The sequence below is a fragment of the Gallus gallus genome, chromosome 10, assembly GCF_016699485.2.
Source record: "Gallus gallus isolate bGalGal1 chromosome 10, bGalGal1.mat.broiler.GRCg7b, whole genome shotgun sequence".
Classification (NCBI taxonomy): Eukaryota; Metazoa; Chordata; class Aves; order Galliformes; family Phasianidae; genus Gallus; species Gallus gallus.
The window spans coordinates 10236711-10254461 of record NC_052541.1 but is presented as its reverse complement, the minus strand read 5'-3'; the positions used below and the strand labels follow the sequence as shown (position 1 = coordinate 10254461).

Sequence of the window (17751 nt, the reverse complement as noted above, 5' to 3'; positions counted from 1 at the left end):
CTTAAAAATATGGGCATGAGGACACAGTTCAACTTTGGTTAAAGAAAAGACTGAATGTTTTTTTAGATGTGTAGCTTTTTGCTTGAGAACTCTATAGTATTTTGTGAGAATTGAAGGTCCCACCCTATTTCATCTTCCTCTGAATTGATTTGAACCCCTGACAAAGGACTGCATATTTCCATAATATGCAGAAGCTCAGAGTGTCTTGTACTGCTATGGGTCATCCTGACTGACAACATCTGACATGACACTGCAGTTAAAATATTTTTAAAAAATTACTCCCATATGTAGCTTCCATAAAGAAACATTGTTCTTCCCTGTAACAGAAAAATAAAATAAAACAAACAATAACAACGAAAGAAAGAAAGAGGAACACCCTCACACATGTTCTTTGCTTTCCAAATGATGACTGAATACCTTGGCACATCCATGCTGCAGACCCATTGTACATAACTTATTTGACCTCAGCAACACTTTTTGGAGTGTGTAAGTGAAAGAAAAAGAAAAAAAAAGAAAAAGAAAAAGTGGCCCCACCTTTCTCTATTCACAGGGAAAGTTTTAGAACATTTTCAACACTGCTGGGATGGAAAATTTATCCTTCCAAGATGTAGACATAACCGTTTTCAGCATTTCCTTTACTAGGACTTTGGATTACATCTATTATATGCTTTCATCTTTCTGATTTCAATGGGACCTGGATAGCCCCAGATATTTCAGAGTACTTTCCCCTGGTTTTAACATGCTAAAGTGGTATTTGGGCTTCAACCAATGTAAGCATTTTTCAAGACAAGGGAAGAGCTCTAGGAAATTTACTGGCAAGTGAGATACAGGACAAGGGAGTAAATTTAGTTCCCAAAAGGTGATACTCAGTTCTCCCATACACAGCCCCTGTAAAATTAGTAATGGAACTTGTGCAAGGAAATAAGCAAACTAAATTGGCAGTTTTCCTCTAGTTTATGGGTGAGCCCTGGAATTGTCAGCTGGAATATTGTTTGCAAGCTGTGAACTGTGTTTCGGTGGTTTCAAATAGACCCTTGGCTTTACTTCCTGCCTCCCAGTTAAGATGAGCTTTTTATCTATAGTATCTAGTAAAGGGCAGAGGCCGCTTGGACACGTATCTTCCACACTGCTCTATGCAGTTTGAGTGTTGCAGAGAGAGTTCACACTAGGAGTTTTGTTTGGAAGATACACTTCTTGATTACTCTGTATACGTGAGCGTTCAGCTGTTGTCCAGTGATTTCTTTCTGATTCCTTGTTCTTATTGTCTGTCTTCAAAATTGTTATGCTTCATCTTGGGTCATATTTAAACCTGGAGGCTTTTATATGGAGGCAGTTGTGAAGCATATGCTTTTCACAGTGGGAGGACCCACCATTCATAGGTGGGCATAGGATTTGATTTTAAACAGTGTTGTAGTTTCCAGACATTCAGAAGTGTGCCTGAAGAGGCAGAAACAATGAGTGCAAAAATTTCAAAAACATTACAAAATGCAACATAGCTAAATCTTGTCAGAATAATGCATGACCTCATTATGCACTTGCCTTTTTCTTTCTTTGCCCATATGAGTTAAAAATATGGACACCAGTGAAAATAAAAATTGATACTATTTTAATTTTTGTGGAGGAGGAGGATGTTATTTTTGAATTCCATTTCAATACATGTAGGATTAGCAAATAACAACATGTAATATTTATAATCATCAGCTGTTTTCTGTAATTAGTTGATTCTAACTTGCATAGGAAATCATAAATATTTGCAATTTTTTCAGGTCATATAAACTTCTGTGGTTTTGTATTTTATCTTAAACATAAGAATGTTCATTATTTTTTTTCTGATTTGTGAATGTTTAGCATGCTAGTGATGACTTTTATCACATTTTGATTGGAAATAGATGTAAATGAATGTGAGGTGTTTCCTGGAGTCTGTACCAATGGGCAGTGTGTCAATACCCTGGGATCGTTTGTTTGCCAGTGCCCCAGTGGAATGACTTTAGATGCTTCTGGACGGACATGTCTTGGTAGGTATCTATTCTGTTTACAGATCTAATAGGGAAAAGCAAATCTATATGGTGAGCAAATAGATTTTTGCTGCTAGTTTTCTTACAAATAAGGAATGTTACTTTTGTCGACATAAGTCATTTTCAAGTAGAATTGGTCAGGGACATGAACTCCATTCAACTGGAATATGAACAGATTGCAGTGGTAAAAGTCCATCACCATCTGCTGACTATTTTAATGCATTGATTTGGTTCAAAATTATTCATCTGACAGATCTGTACAACTGATCTTTGCTCTTAGCACTCTTCATCATAATCCCCACCAAATTTGACAAGATTGGAAGGATGGTGATGGGACCACTGTGGACCAGCACCATGGCTTGTGAGGAGCCAGCCACACCTTGTATCTTAATGGGGTGTGCAACAGAATATCTGAGTTTTGTATGCTGTCCATCCAAAGCACTTTTGTCACTTAATAACAGCAAATGCCTAACGTTTGTCTTATAATGAGGTATAGCTTGTATTGATTAAAGGGCTTTATATAGTTACAGTAAGCTGGAATGCTTAAAAACAATTATTTTTATCCAAAATATGCTCCAAGTATTGAGCACTATTTTACACAAAACTTTAACCTTATTTCAGTTGTTGGTTTTCAAGTTTACTGTTAATATTTTGCTGTTAGGACCTATGCAGTCTCAGCACTCTACCTAAGTCCTCAAAAACATGGAGCAAATTGTCTTGTGAAGGGAATCTGGAAGAGGAATTCCTCTGCAGTGAACTAAATTTTCTCTTTCTCTCTCAACATATTGTTCAATTGCCCAACAGACATTCGCTTGGAGAGTTGCTACCTGCAACATGAAGATGAGCAATGTACTGCACAAATACCAGGCCGACACCGAATGGATGCTTGCTGCTGTTCAGTGGGGGCAGCATGGGGCTTTGAGTGTGAGGAATGCCCTCTAAAGGGATCACCTGAATTTGAAGCTCTTTGTCCCCGAGGGGCTGGGTTTTCTACAAAGATAGAGATAACTGGGAAACCTTTCTCTAAAGGTATGTGATGTGTTTGTGGTTCTTTGCTAATAAATCCTGCTGGCTTTTCCTTTCGATCTTCTCTTGGTAAATTCTTTGGGCTTATATAACTAGGCAATTCATTTATCTTGAGGCACACTTTAAAATCCCATTAGGTTTCATGGAAAATAAGGCCAGAATAAGACACAAGATTGTTTAGTCTGTGTCAGATCATTAAAAACCGTATGGCATTGCAGCCTCAAAATACTAAATCTCTGTCTGCTAGCGAGGTTAAATTATGCATGACTTTGCCTCCTGTGATGCATATAATGACATCTCTGGCTGATGAAATATCTTTAAAAGCTATCACCTTGTGCTACAAGAAATGGAACAAACTGCACAGTCAGCTTTGGACATATGGAAAGAGCAGTCTTTCTTACCTGCACGAGATACAATAATTTCAATTCTACTGTGGAGCAAGCAAGGAAGGGTGAATAATTTTGGTAATTTCTAGTGGAGCTACAAGGAGAAGTAAAGAAAAATGTTTCCAGCATGATAGCTCAAATCAGCAGAATTGAATTTACTGTGGACTATGTTTTGTTATGATTGCTAAGTTATTAATTTTACTTGAAGAAGTATGACGTGCTATTACTTACACTCGTATTTTCTGTGACTCATGATAGTCACATTTTTTCTCAGAAACGAGCAGATAGAGTAGTTCTTCTGGAAGTTCCCTTTGTAGGTTTGATCTTCCATCTGCTGAAATCTTATTGTTGATTTCAGCGAGCTGCAATTAGATTCTGCAGAGCAAAGGAAGAGTAAGTAGTGTTTAATAACAGAAAGTGACCCTGGCAGTTGCATTGCAGAATGTCTATGCAGAAGGCAGCATCAATTTATGTAGTGTGTCCTACAAGGTTCCCAAAAGGAGGGATCACTATCATAAGAACAAATGACCTCTGAAGTCAACGTTGTTCTTTTGTGCGCTGTCTTCGCAAGAAGTGATAATATCATATGTCCTTATCATTAAAGATGTAGACAGGGAGCTAAAAGGACTGTGAAATGTGGCTTTTTAAAGAGAATACGTTGCGAAGTTCTTGCGTGGCCTGTGTCTCCTCTTTCTCTGACATTCCTTTTTTGAGGTTTCAAGGCTTAAAGGGGAAGAAGCAGGAAATCGGTGCAGCGCTAGAAAGCATTACACTGAACAGAGGACTTCTTTAGCACATTTGTTACTTTACAGATGCTGTGAGATGAAGAATACTTACCTTCCTGTAAAGCTCTTCCAAAAGCCATTGTTAAAGACGATAATGATATAGTTCCTTATGAATGATTGTTGCTATGTTGTGGGAGGTATAAACTGCATGTGTAAATTGTGATTGGCTCCTTTCTGCAGAATTTACATTTTTACTAACCTGTCCTTGGAACATTTCGGACATTTTGCTGGCTCGCTATACAGTCAAATGCCTAATATCATTCAATTTCGTTTATAGATATCAATGAATGTAAAATGGTCCCCAGTCTGTGTACTCATGGAAAATGCAGAAACACCATTGGCAGTTTTAAATGCAGATGTGACAGTGGATTTGCCCTTGATTCTGAAGAGAGGAACTGTACAGGTAAACTGCATGGATCTCTCTTTCATAGCTTTGATTTGGAAAAGCAAAAATTGGACTACTTTGAAAATACTGTGGATGTTGTTTTGTATTGCAGATATTGATGAATGCCGCATCTCTCCTGATCTTTGTGGCCAAGGCATCTGTGTCAATACTCCTGGGGACTTCGAATGTGAATGTTTTGAAGGCTATGAAAGTGGATTTATGATGATGAAGAACTGCATGGGTATGGTTTTTTCTAGGCACAGATGTGCAGTAGTATCCTATGTAAGGTTTATTTCTGTGAAGCACTTGGGTTATTTTAAAGTCCTGATTGTGCCTCAATTTAGATCCCTCTTATTTTTGAATCTTATTAAAGCTCATTTTAAATTTGACTTGATTTCCACCCTAAACATGAGTTCCCTAGTTCTGTAGGATGCCAAAGCATAAATGAGCAAGGGTCAGGATTTTAGGAGGTTAAAATTAACCCAGGAGTCCCCAGTGCAGTGAGTGGGATATCATCCTGAACTGTCAGGTTAAAGCAGATTAAAATTTAAAAGCAGTCTTATTTTGTTTGTTTGTTTATACTGCACTGTGGTTTAAGAGATAGCTAGTTGTAGCAAAGGTTCCAGAGTCAGTCTGGGCTGATGGAGCTGTGAGAGGCAGCAGACTATGGGGAGAGATGGATTTAGTCAAGACAGGGGAATGTTTCTTGGCCTGTAGTAATCTCCTGCCCCAGCAGGGCAGTGGGAGGTGGCATGCGGGGGTTGCATGAGTATGGTACATGGAGCAGTCCTGTGCCTTGTCTCAGTATGTGGATTGGACCCCTAGGAGGGCAGCAGGGTCATTACCTGAGAAGGGATTGGGTAAAGAGGTGCACTCACAAGAATTGCAATGTTGAGGCATTGAGGGCTGCTGTGGTGGCAGTGCTGGATCCTGCAGTGATGTGCCTTCCTTTCTCCCCACAGACATTGATGAGTGTCAGCGCAATCCCCTTCTCTGCCGAGGTGGCACCTGCATCAACACAGAGGGAAGTTTTCGGTGTGATTGTCCTCCAGGCCACCACATTTCACCAAATATTTCTGCATGTATAGGTAAGGCATGGAGGCAAAATCAGTATTGTGCACAATTCTTTATACTGATATTGCGCTGCCCTGGCATTTATTTTGTTTGCTTTAGTATACTTTCCATGCACACATTAAAAAGTGTTTGTCCTTTTCTTTTGCAACAGACATTAATGAATGTGACCTAAGCACCAACCTGTGTCGAAACGGACATTGTGTCAACCTGATTGGGAAGTACCAATGTGCTTGCAACCCTGGTTATCAGTCCACAGCTGACAAGTTACACTGCATTGGTGAGGACAAAGTCTACTCAGAATGTCTATGAATGGAAAAGATAAAACAAAAATAATTATTTCTAGTAGTTAAGACATTTTTAACTGTGATTCAAAAATCTAGCCATTTCCTGAGAGGAGTAAAATTACGACAATGCTGTAGTTAACTGTCTATATCTTACTTTTTCTAGTAAATCAATCACAGTGCATAAAATTGAATACAGTTTTAAATGGTCTAACACTTCAGACTTTGATCATGAAGAGGGAAAATTTTGTTAACTCCTGAGTTCTATATTTCATTATAAATCTGTGTTCTTGAAAGACCATGGGGTAGAATCATGTGGCTCAATGGAATTTTTCCTACTTTGATCTGCAATCATCTCAAATATGAAGCTTTTCCTGTAACTGCTTCCTGAAAGCCACATTTTGTAAATAACATTTAGTTTAAATAATCTGTTATGCACTCTTGTATTTGCTTACATTTTATTATGCAATGGAAATGCATGCAAAAATCGGCAGGCTTTAATTCTGCCTAGTAGATAATCCTTACAAAATTTTTGTTACCTTCATGACACTGTGATAATCCAGCAATGATGTCTTTATATGTAAAGGGAAGTTCAGAGGTATTTGTATATGCAGACAGATAATCTCATATTTTTTCCTCTGTGTTTTGCCTGTAAGCACTTGAGTTTTGCAAGCTCCTTGAACATTCAAGTGTAGAAGCTAGATTGCTGCTGTTCTGGAAAGCTAGCACAAGTCTGCCTATGGAATGTGCTTTGAAGTAAATAATATTGTGGGTTTTAATTGTAATTTCCTTCATTTTAGATATTGATGAATGCAGCATAATGAATGGTGGCTGTGAGAACTTCTGTACAAACTCAGAGGGCAGCTATGAATGTAGCTGTAAACAAGGATTTGCACTCATGCCAGACCACAGGACATGCACAGGTAAGGAGATTTTGGGAGCTTTTCTTCTGTAGTGGATCATTTTGGTATTTTTTAAATGAAACTTTTAATTTTTTTTTTCAAGCTTTTATTAAAAATATTGTCAAAATAATGTCATTAGTGCATGGAAGGTGAAGTTCTGTTTCTAAAGTAAAGATCTCCAAAGTGTCAAAATTTGACAACTGTAGGCTGAATTGCTTTGAAGGAAATTGGATGTTCATAATTTCAGTAAGTGTACAAGTTGATTGTGAGTTTGGTAACAAAAGGCTGTGATTTTTTTGGTAGCAGATAAGTTTTTTCGCTTATGGTGCTATAATAGATCAAAATCTAAAATGGAAAACATCACCATAAACATAAGTCAAAATGCCACGTTTGTATACAGTATAGTTATATTGGATGGCTAATTGGCAGAAGTGCTATAAGATTGGCTATTTTATCCTGTTCTGTCATTGTGTGTTATCTGCTCCTGAGCAAGCAAAAATAAATCCTATTTTTAATCTTTATTTAGTTGAATGCAAATATCCTGCAATACTTCAAAACTGAGTGACTTTCAGACAAACTAAAATTTGAATAGTCCTAAACTTTCATAGGAAACAGCTCTCTTGCACTCTAAGCAGAATTGGTGAGAAAATTGTCAGAGTTCTGTATCAACCGGGTGTTCTCCTTTGGGATTCATAGTCCCAGTAAGTGAAGTCTATTTGGTTACAGGAAAGTTACCACATAGGTTACTGGAAAGATATTTCTTCTCTGCTCTTTTCTTACTTCTTACTGCACATGTATTTGCCAGCTGTTTGCCAATTTCTTGAAGAGCATGAGAAATATAACAGGGTTAATCCCTTGGAATAGAATCGCCTTTCAAGTTGAACAGATGAGTTTTCTATACAGAATTAGTAGAGAGAGCTCACATTCAGAATTTGTAAATATTTATAAACCTCTGACCAGGGTCTAATTTACCCTGAGGCTGCTTGCTACAATTGCAAAGGATAAAAGAGCCTTTAAATTATAGTTACATTTAGTTCCCCCCCATTGAAAGATTACACTGTCACAATGTTGTAAAGTAGCCAATCTTCAGCAAGCATCCAACCCTTGTTCAATGAGAAAATTCTAGAAAATTAAGTATTTAAAAACATACAATACTTAAATTAGAGACAGTTTAGTTTAGTGACCAAGGATAGGTCAGGTTTTTAGTAAAGACAATTCCATGCAAAAAACATCAACATTGCTGTTTTGGACAACTTTTCAATGCAAAAAATAAAACCATGTGATCAAAATTGTCCCTCAACCAAAATCTAAACTTGATAGGACTAGATTGTATGCACATGAGAGGGAAGGGAAGATGCAGAGCCAGGGGCCTGTGATACACTTTTCTGTTTTCTTCTTCTTGGCTTGACTAGGAAGTGAATAACAGAAGTGTGTGCTTGGGAAGTCTTAGGGATTTCAAGTCTACAGGCTACAAATAGTTATCCACTGTTTTGCCCTACTTGCCCCTTGAATAGAGTGGAGAATTGAGTGGATCAGAACATCTTCCTGCCTATTAAGCTACAAACTTTGGAATAGGAAATTATAATCTTTTCATAGTTAAAAAGGAAGGGAACAATTGTCTTTGCTGAGTGGAGAGCATGGGTTCTCAGAGTTTTTGTTACACATTAACTTGATGATAAACAAGTCCCTAAAGGTTTATAGTCAGGTCTTACCTGGTAGAGGAACGTAGAAGCATCTGATGTTGTTAAATTTTGCATATCTATATCTTACATGGACCCTGAAAAATCAAATTTCACTTACAGGCCAGCCATTAATAGCTATTAGCTATTCATTTTCATTTTATCCTCTAAGAAAGGCTTGAATGCAATTGCCAACGTGTAAGGAGGTCTACGTAATCCTGCTGATATCTGTAGGCCTGTTCATGTGTTTAACACAAAGTATAGTAAATAGGTGCCTAACACTCCCAAGAACTGATTGCATCTGTGGGGAGCTACTGTTGTCATGCTAGAACAGGTTACTGTGCTAGAGCAGGATGCTATACCAAATCTAAAAGTTAGTTTTCATCCTCGTTTCTAAAGCCAATTCATAGCATTATAATCCTGTATTTATAGAGAAACAGTGGTATTTCCTGTGTACTGTATTTGGCTTAGGTTTTTTAAAAAATATGTAAATCATGACAGTGAAAGAAATTTTAATAAGAGATGCTGCCAATATTTGGGATTTGAAGGATGAAATACCAGATTTTTGGTATTACTACATATCTTTCTGAGCATATCCAGAAAAGACTATAGATACAGTTAATTGTGGGCACAAATAACGGTTATATTTTGGTCAGAGGTTTTTTCCTACCATTTGTGTAGCCAGATATCAGCTATCTCTTCATGTATGTCATGTACTGATGGCAGAAATGCCAGACACTTTTGTATGTCAAGTCAAACTCTACCCAAGAAAATATCCAGAGCTGTGAGGGGCCATCTTCACCACTCTTTAAGTATCTAAAAATGCTGCCTTCTTCTCATGAAGAGAAATTAATTACATATATAAATATATTGTGAATATTCAGTCTGCATGTTGAAATTTTGGTCTCTACCTTAGGTTAGTAAAAAATAAGAAAAAATATTTTTTGCAACGTTTTTCTGCTTTGCAGAGAATGTCTGATTTGTTTATGTTGTATGTTTGTGCAAGGTACGTGATTCAGTAGCACTGTGACCAGAGTATGTGAAATACCTTTTTTACATTTTCTGCTTGCACTCTGTGTGAACACGTCTTTTATTTTTAACATCATACAAAGCTAGAAGCCATTACAGAATACATTTCTTGATAATTGAGCTGGTAAGAATGCTGTTCAGTTCAGTAGTAGGTCAGGTTTGAATTGGTGAGGTTATGCATAAATAATCCTCTCAATTAGGAGAAACAACAGGTTCTTTGTCAGATGATTTTCCCCCAACTGTGAAATCAATACAGTGACAGGTTAGTAAATAAAGTTCTTTATTTCTGTCATTATTATCCCCATTTCTAGAGCTTAATTTTGCATGTTAATTCAAATTCCATTCCAAATTAACATTTCCAGGCTAATGTCCATGCCAACATTATTTGGTCTTTTAAGATAAACAAGGATGGGTCAGCCTTCTTCCTTGCAGAAGCTGTGTATTCACAAAAACACTAGCTGCTAGAAATATAGAAGAATAATGAACATAATATTTTAAGTTAAAGTGAGTTCATTTTCTGCAGCTGCATAATTACTGCAATCCACAATAGACCAGTCTGATAATGAGTTACACCCTTTCTCTCAGAGGGGGTTCCTGAATCTTGTGCTTTTTGTGCTGATTTTTTTCCCATGGAATCACTACACAGTTTCTGATTTTTGTTCTTGCTGGTCTATGTTGGTGCTGACACAGGGAGATTCTAAAATTTTTACAAGGAACACTAACATAGCCTCAGAGACTTTGAAAGACTCCAGACACTAGCATGGCTGCATTAATATAATAAAGTGTCTGCTTCTGCAGTTGGCCTCCATCACTGATGGCCACTTTCAAGAACTCAAAAAGCATCTTACATGCTAGCAGATGTAAATATGTGTCTGGGCTGGCCAGTCAACTGAAATGCTAATAAGTAAACAGATAAAATAATAATTTTATATATATATACACACACATACACACACAAAAAATAAACCATTCCCTACCACCTCCCCCCAAAACCCCAAACAAGCAAACATAAAATCTCTTAGTGAACTAAATATATGTGCTGTACTTATTCCCATCATGGGCTTGACTCCAGTTTGCCCAGTTTTTCAGTTTGTCACCACTCTCAAGATATGCACATAAGACAGCATTTTTAAGCTCTGTGAAGTCTGATATTTTTGTCACTGAATTTGACTTCAGAGCTTCCACTGACTTCAACAGCGATGGATTGTATCTCGGAATCTCCAATTGCATGTAGCCATGTTGTGTGACAAAGGTTCTGTTTCTCTGTTTTTGTTTTTTCTTTGTTTTGTTTCTCTTAATGACTTTTCTACTGACAAATCTGGTTCCCGCTCCTCTTGCATTCAGAGGGGGATGTTTACCACTGACTTTACCAGGAAGGAAAGATTACTCATCATGAGGATTTTGCAATATACCACTCAGTTATTTACAGGGATTCAATCTTAATTGTGATTACCAGAGCATTTAATTTTTGCTTGCCGTGATTATGACTGGTTGCACTGCATAAAGGTAACCTATCTAAGGTATGTTTTAATCTGAATTTTTCCTGCAGATATTGACGAGTGTGAAGACAATCCTAATATCTGTGATGGAGGCCAATGCACAAACATCCCAGGAGAATACAGGTGCCTTTGCTATGATGGATTCATGGCATCTGAAGACATGAAGACTTGTGTAGGTAAGTGAAAATACATCTTTTCCAATCTGCCTTAACTAAGGAAAAAATATTTATTAAGGCGCTGTTTCCAAGTTGTCATACAATCATACTTACGGAATATTGCCCTCATGCTCTTGTTTTGACTACCTGAAAATAGGAAGAGCTCCAGTGCACAAGCTGTGTTTATGAAATGCAGTTGTAATCTCTGTGTGCTCCTGTAAACTCCCAGACCAAGTGGAAAGGCAGACATAGAGAGCTATAGTAGTGTATCTCTGGGTGCTCTTCCAATAAGATTTTATGCAGCTAAAATCAAAGAGGGTTTGTAGAGAGGAAATACAGATGGGTGACACTGGAAATTTTCTAGCATGTTAAATTGTCAGTGCTGATTTAAACTAGTCACTAAATCAAACTGTATGCAAGTACTGTGCTTTGGAAGAATAAAGTAGAATAACAGTGAATCCAAACCAGATTTTCATATTTAAATAAAAAATATGGAGGATATTTTTTGGAAAGGTGTTTGTGCAAAACAGGATAATGTATGCACCTGTGTGTGCATATAAAGATATCTGTAACTGTTCACACAAATGTGCATATACATAGAAAACATAAATAAACAGTCATAGTCATTCTTTGGACAGTAGTGATGCTTCTGAGTATTTTTCAATGAATCGTATCTCAGAGATTTTGCTAGTCACTTTCTAAGAATTTTATTTAATAAATATTATGGTTTTTTTAGATGTTAATGAATGTGATCTACATCCAAACATTTGTCTGAGTGGAACCTGTGAGAACACAAAAGGCTCATTTATCTGCCATTGTGATATGGGATATTCAGGCAAGAAAGGCACGACTGGTTGCACAGGTATGTTTTAAAGTTAATAGCTAACCTTTAGTTACAGTTGTGATTCTGCAAGCCCCTTTTTTTCTCCTCTTACTGAGATTCTTTTACTTATTTGCTTTAAATGTTGCAATCCTTATCCAAATGTGCTGAACTTCTCCTCTGCTGAACCTGGGTGGCACAGCATTCTGCCTGATGCACCTTCTGCTGAAATGAGTGATAAAATGGCTGCTAGGAGCTCACCACATTGTTGTTGGTTTAATAGAACAGAAAATGCCGCTGGCTGTAACTTAAGACTACTGAGGACCACAGTGATTTAAATTAGTTAATTGTGTGCTGTGGGTGCAAACAACAGGTATCTGTTCCAAGTGTTGTTTTGGCAAACAAAAATAATTTGAAATATGTGCTAAAATATATTTTCAGTTTTTGCAAAGTGGCAACAATACAGCTACCCAACTGCATTATATGAGCAAAATCAGAATTTGGATTAGTTAATATATTGCCAACTAACATAAATTAGCTTAAAATACACAGAGTTAGAGGGCATGATATTAATAATCCTAGTGCTAGTGTCTCAAGCCAAGGTGTTGAGAGTCTTAAGCTTTGCCCAAAATATGAATACAAACATATGTTTAATATAATTTTCAATGTAGACTTTGAGTAAACACATTTCTGGCAATGTTTTTGAGACAAACTTTTATTCTTGGTCTGCTCTTATTGTACAGAGTTAATAATATACTTCTGTAAGTGCCCCAAGTATAGAAGCTGGTTTTTAACAGCTCTCATAGAACAATCCGAGAGCTGAAGTTGTACGTTGCATATTGGATTGTGGATGAATAGTTATGCATTAGTAACAGCTGCCTTTGACTTACATATGAACTGATCTAAATCCAAGAAAACCTAATTGTACCCTGTAGACCAATATTTCATTGTTCTTTGTTTCTACCCTAAATTATGCGGAGCTCTTCAGTTCTCTAGACCTGAAAACCCTCATGCTGATCAGTTACACATGGCGCAACTATCATTCCCAATATAATAACTGATGGTTAGGAGCAGTCAGGGAAGATGAAGCAACTAGTAGAAGACAAAAGGCAGAGAAAGGTCCTGGAGGCAAGAGAGGAATCTGAGGTATGGCTTCTGAGGAAGTGCCTGGAAATAACCACAATTTTGGCAGCATGTGGCTCTGGGTAGTAGCAAATGTCCCAATAAACACTTTTTTTGTTAACAGAGAGGCAGGGAAATCCCTCCCTCCTGGTCCCAGCCAAGCCCAGCCTTCTGGGTGGATGCTGTCTGCCATGTGGGTCTTTCCCACTGCCTCCCATGTATTTGCCTTTCCTGCAGCCCATCCTTTGCTTATCCTGGGCAAATGCCAGTGTCCCAGGGAGGATGGTACTCACCAGGATACCTTTATTATGGCAGACGCTGTAGAGGTTTTCAGTAATTCAAAAGAGGCCTAAGGAAAAAAGGTGAAATATTAGTTGCACTGATAGAGCTGAGATGGGACCATACTCATATCACCAAAATCTTTTGGATTTAACTCTTCAGAGAAGGGAGGAAGCAGAGCAGGACCTTCTTAGACTAGTTTCATGCTGAAGGGACTGTGTGTAGGGACCAAAGCATAGGTTACAAGTACTACTGCAGGATCTGCAGTGTGCAGGTTCTTGTATTCTGACTTTCAAAAGGCCTGATTTACTGGTGAAAACCTGTGGATTCCACACATCATATTTGCATGGCCTTAGTTATCAGAGCTGAATTTCCTACACTCAGGTAAAGGAGCCCATGAAAGCATCTTTCAAGACATCTTTTGGAGCGACCCTACCAACAGCACCTTGACCCCAGGGCTTGATCCTTGTCTTATAGAGAGATCAAAAGCATTCACAGTTTTTAGGAACTCCCATGAAAAAAGTTACAAAAATGTGTTCAATGGGAGGTTCTCTGTTTCATGAGAACAACTAAATAACATCCTCTGGGTTCCATTACAGTTTTGTCTAAATACTTCATCTCCCTTGTCATTAGTGATTGTTTCCATTTTAACAAATAAACATGTTTTTTTCCCCAATCATTTAACAGGATTCAGAATCCACCCACTGACTTACATTCCCATCCCACACAGATGTTATTCCCCCCTCCTCCCTGGTTCTCACTAAGAATGTGGACTGAGCTTAGTAACAAATATAAAATTAAAAATATTTTATGCACAACTATACATTGTAAATTCAGGTTTCTAAGGTAAAGTGCTACAGATGGCTTAATTTCCATTCACAAAGCAAACTGTGACACGACTGACACAGAGCAGTTCATTTTAGATTTTTCTGGGCAGGCAGTGGTACATAGCCACTAGAGAAAAGATTGCAAGCTTTCCTCTATCCCAGTTCCAGACTGCTGAGTTTCATGACAGATTTCTCTGCTTTTTCTGTTAATAAAAGTATTGATGTGTTTGTGCAGAGATTAAATTCTGTATTGGCACTTGCATTTGCATTTTGTGATTCATCACCATTCTGGAGCATTGCCTGTAAATTTGCAATATTTCACTGTTGATGCAGAGTCCTAACTTTCCTTGCTCTGATACTTTCACAGAGGAAAATATTTTTCTCTGACTCGCCCCCACCCATCTTTGCCAGTTAGATCTGTGTGCTCCTAGTGGAGCTCTGCTTGGACATGCTTAATGTTGGGGTGCTCTTCACAAAGTCAAGCTGAATGAGTGGAACATGGGGGCTGAAGTTGCCTAAGGCATTCATCAGATCAAAACCAGAGATGATCAGATAGTCAGTTGGCCTTCTCCACGGTGTGCTGTTGGAATTGGAGAGCTGGGGCTGGTTTCTGCCCTGATGACTTCATGAGGGCTGTGGTGATACTGTGTCGGGAAAGGCTGGAGGCAGGTGTATGGCTATGGCCTTGGTGAGGTGGCACTTTGGTGTTTAACGCTACTTGCTGTCATTCATCAGTAATGATAATCATAAAGTGAGTGCACACTATTCAATACTTACATGACTGAAGGTAACATAGCTAAAAAGATAAAAGATACCTGATAAGGTGAAAAGAAGGGGTAAGCCCTGTCATGTGCCCTCAGAAGTAGGTCTGTGACACTTGTACAATGTGCTTGCCTTTCTCTCCCCTGCCTTTGACTTCTTGCCCTTAGTAGTACATTGTGCTTCAGTCTGATGGCACAAGAGAATTCTGGTATCAGTGAAACACATACATTTCCCATTATGAATCTGGGAGCAGGCTGTATCAGGCCAAATATCAAAAAATGATAATGTTAAGATGTTGCCCGCCAAATGGGGGTATTACAGAAGGAGAGTATTGTGAGTGGGCATCTGTCCAGCAACAACATATTGCTCCCCAAGATGGTGATGTAAGGCAAGAAGTGATCTACCCCTTGTGAAATTCCAAGAGGAACTCGTGGTGCAGTATGCTAAATGAAATCTAAGAGTGATTCCCAAAGAAGAAAACAATCTTACAGGCATAGAGCTAGACTAGAGAAATTTTCCATATGTTTCTACCCATTATGTTACAATGAGCACTAAGCTGAAATTCACGGTCTTCTCCTTCCTGAAAAGTATTCCCCCCTTCATGGCTCCCTTTACTCACCTGATTACATGGGCAGCATCCCAGAAGGAGGAAATGCCTCGTGACTTCCATCAGACGACTGGCCTGGTGGGAATTGGGCCCAGGCCTGAAATACCAGTGGAACGTCAGTGGAATAGAATGCACAGATCTGCAAAGAGTGCCAAAAAAAATTAAAAAGCCAGAAAATGCTTAAGGGATTTGCATAATTCTTGACAGGCAGCACTAATTTATAGACGGAGACTAAATTCACACTTTGCTAAGAAACCTTACAGGCTATTGAATCCGCAGGGAAACTGAACAGAAAATGTACACGAAGTACCTTGATGCCTTCATGTGCTGTGACAGATGTGTAAATTGTCACGGCATGATTTAGTGTTTACTCACACTCTGTTCAAATATAGAATTTCCTCTGATTTTGGATGTTTCCAGAGTGCAAGTGAGAATAAAGTGATTTATCTTTGCACTGCTCCCTGACTGATTTTTAATGATCCACTAGCAGACTGTATGGGGATTCTCCATGCAGATTCTGTCTGTGTCTTGCATTCAATTGCCATGTTTGCAAGCATACTTGCCTACACAACAGGTTATGTTAAGTGTGCATTTCTGCTGCACATGCAGAGCCCTAAGAACTTGTGCCTCTGTGATTAATGGCAGAGATGCTTTATTAATTGCCAAAGGCTTGAGAGAAAAAATATTTGTCCAGAAAGGAGAACTAAAGAAGCCAACAAAATAGGGTGACTGATTTTTTTTTTTTTTTTTTCCCCATAGTGCTTGGGATTGTTATGATGTCAGATCTGCATATTATTTATCATGCGTATTCTCATCTGTTCTAGTCAGACAACTCCCTTAGTATTAATGGGAGTTGTGCAATTACAAAGCTGAGAACATGTGTGCAGCAGGACTGGGGCACAGTGGGACTGGCTGAGGATGCAGTGTCAGTCTTGGATTGGAATGTCTTTATTTTCTTTGGCTTGTCACAGCCACATTCTGGAGGCAGAAGTAGAAGGTTGATATAAATCAGTGACTCATTCTTTTACTCTTTAATGAAAATCCCACTGAAGTCAATAGGAATAGGCCATCCTTGTGTTCAACACTGTCCTGAGTAGCATCCTCGTCTGTGCTCTTTGGGTCTTGATACCTTTACTCATACTGAGTAATGCCTTACTCTTCAAACAATTGCGTGAAAAGAGTTGGAGCTATTTGAAGAGTAGTACTGTTTGTACTGCCATGCAGACAGCACAAGCTGGACTCTTGCTCTTATTAAAGATATTTATGTTGTATTAATTTTTCCCCTGCAGAGCTCAACTTCTCCTTTTTCTTTCGTTCTGTGAAGTCATAATTCAATACTTATGGCAACATAAATCCATATTAAGCTCCAGTATAAGCAGGCATAAATTCCATTGATTTCACTGCCCCGTTTACACAGGACCGTGTTTGGTCTTATTGCAGTGCAATAAATTTAGGCTTATACCTCAGCTGTGCAATGAAAGGAGAGAATAGGGATTACAGTAAAATAATGAGTGAGTTAAATACAGATAGATTTGAAAATAAGTAAAATGTGGGACAAAGCTAGTGATGGTATGTTAAATACCTCAATCAGATTCCATCTGAATATATGAAAGCTTTTCATGCATCAATGAAATAATCCCTACAGCATACCTCTAAAGGTAGATGATATTAGAAAATATATTTGTCATCCCCCATTTGATCTTTACCCAGGCAAAAAGCACTGAAATGATTTTTTTTTTTCATGCTTTTTTTCTTTGTGTGGATAAAAGCTAAAAAGGAATTCAGGATTTTGATCAAAGCAAATGGAATGGCATTTCAGTGGGTGATATCTGAGAAAGTTGAACCCATTATAAATACCTCTGTTTGGATATACATTTGTGCTCACAACTTTCATCCCGCAGAAGATTCCAAGCCTTTTAGCCTTTGTGTCAGATAGCTGACGGGTGAACAAGGTGGTGGGGAAGGTGCTCAGCTCATAAGCTGTGAGAAAGTGCAGCAATTTCTTTCTCTTCCACTGGGAGATATTAATGGAGACTCTTGGGTGCAAGCTGTTAGTGAACCAGTGCAAAATGGGATGGAGACGCTTCATGTAGAATTGCAAATTGTTTTTAGATTGCC

General features: G+C 38.2%; 1 protein-coding gene across 1 annotated transcript in view; it reads left to right on the top strand.

The window, feature by feature from the left end:
* The window catches only part of FBN1 (fibrillin 1), a 146811-nt gene that overhangs the window by 88552 nt on the left and 40508 nt on the right, over positions 1 to 17751 (top strand). The window contains exons 24-32 of the mRNA XM_015291934.4: positions 1890 to 2015; positions 2820 to 3044; positions 4490 to 4615; positions 4710 to 4838; positions 5560 to 5685; positions 5823 to 5948; positions 6753 to 6875; positions 11112 to 11237; positions 11953 to 12078. Of these exons, the coding sequence (XP_015147420.1) occupies positions 1890 to 2015; positions 2820 to 3044; positions 4490 to 4615; positions 4710 to 4838; positions 5560 to 5685; positions 5823 to 5948; positions 6753 to 6875; positions 11112 to 11237; positions 11953 to 12078 (1233 nt within the window). The remainder of the gene's footprint in view (positions 1 to 1889; positions 2016 to 2819; positions 3045 to 4489; positions 4616 to 4709; positions 4839 to 5559; positions 5686 to 5822; positions 5949 to 6752; positions 6876 to 11111; positions 11238 to 11952; positions 12079 to 17751) is intronic.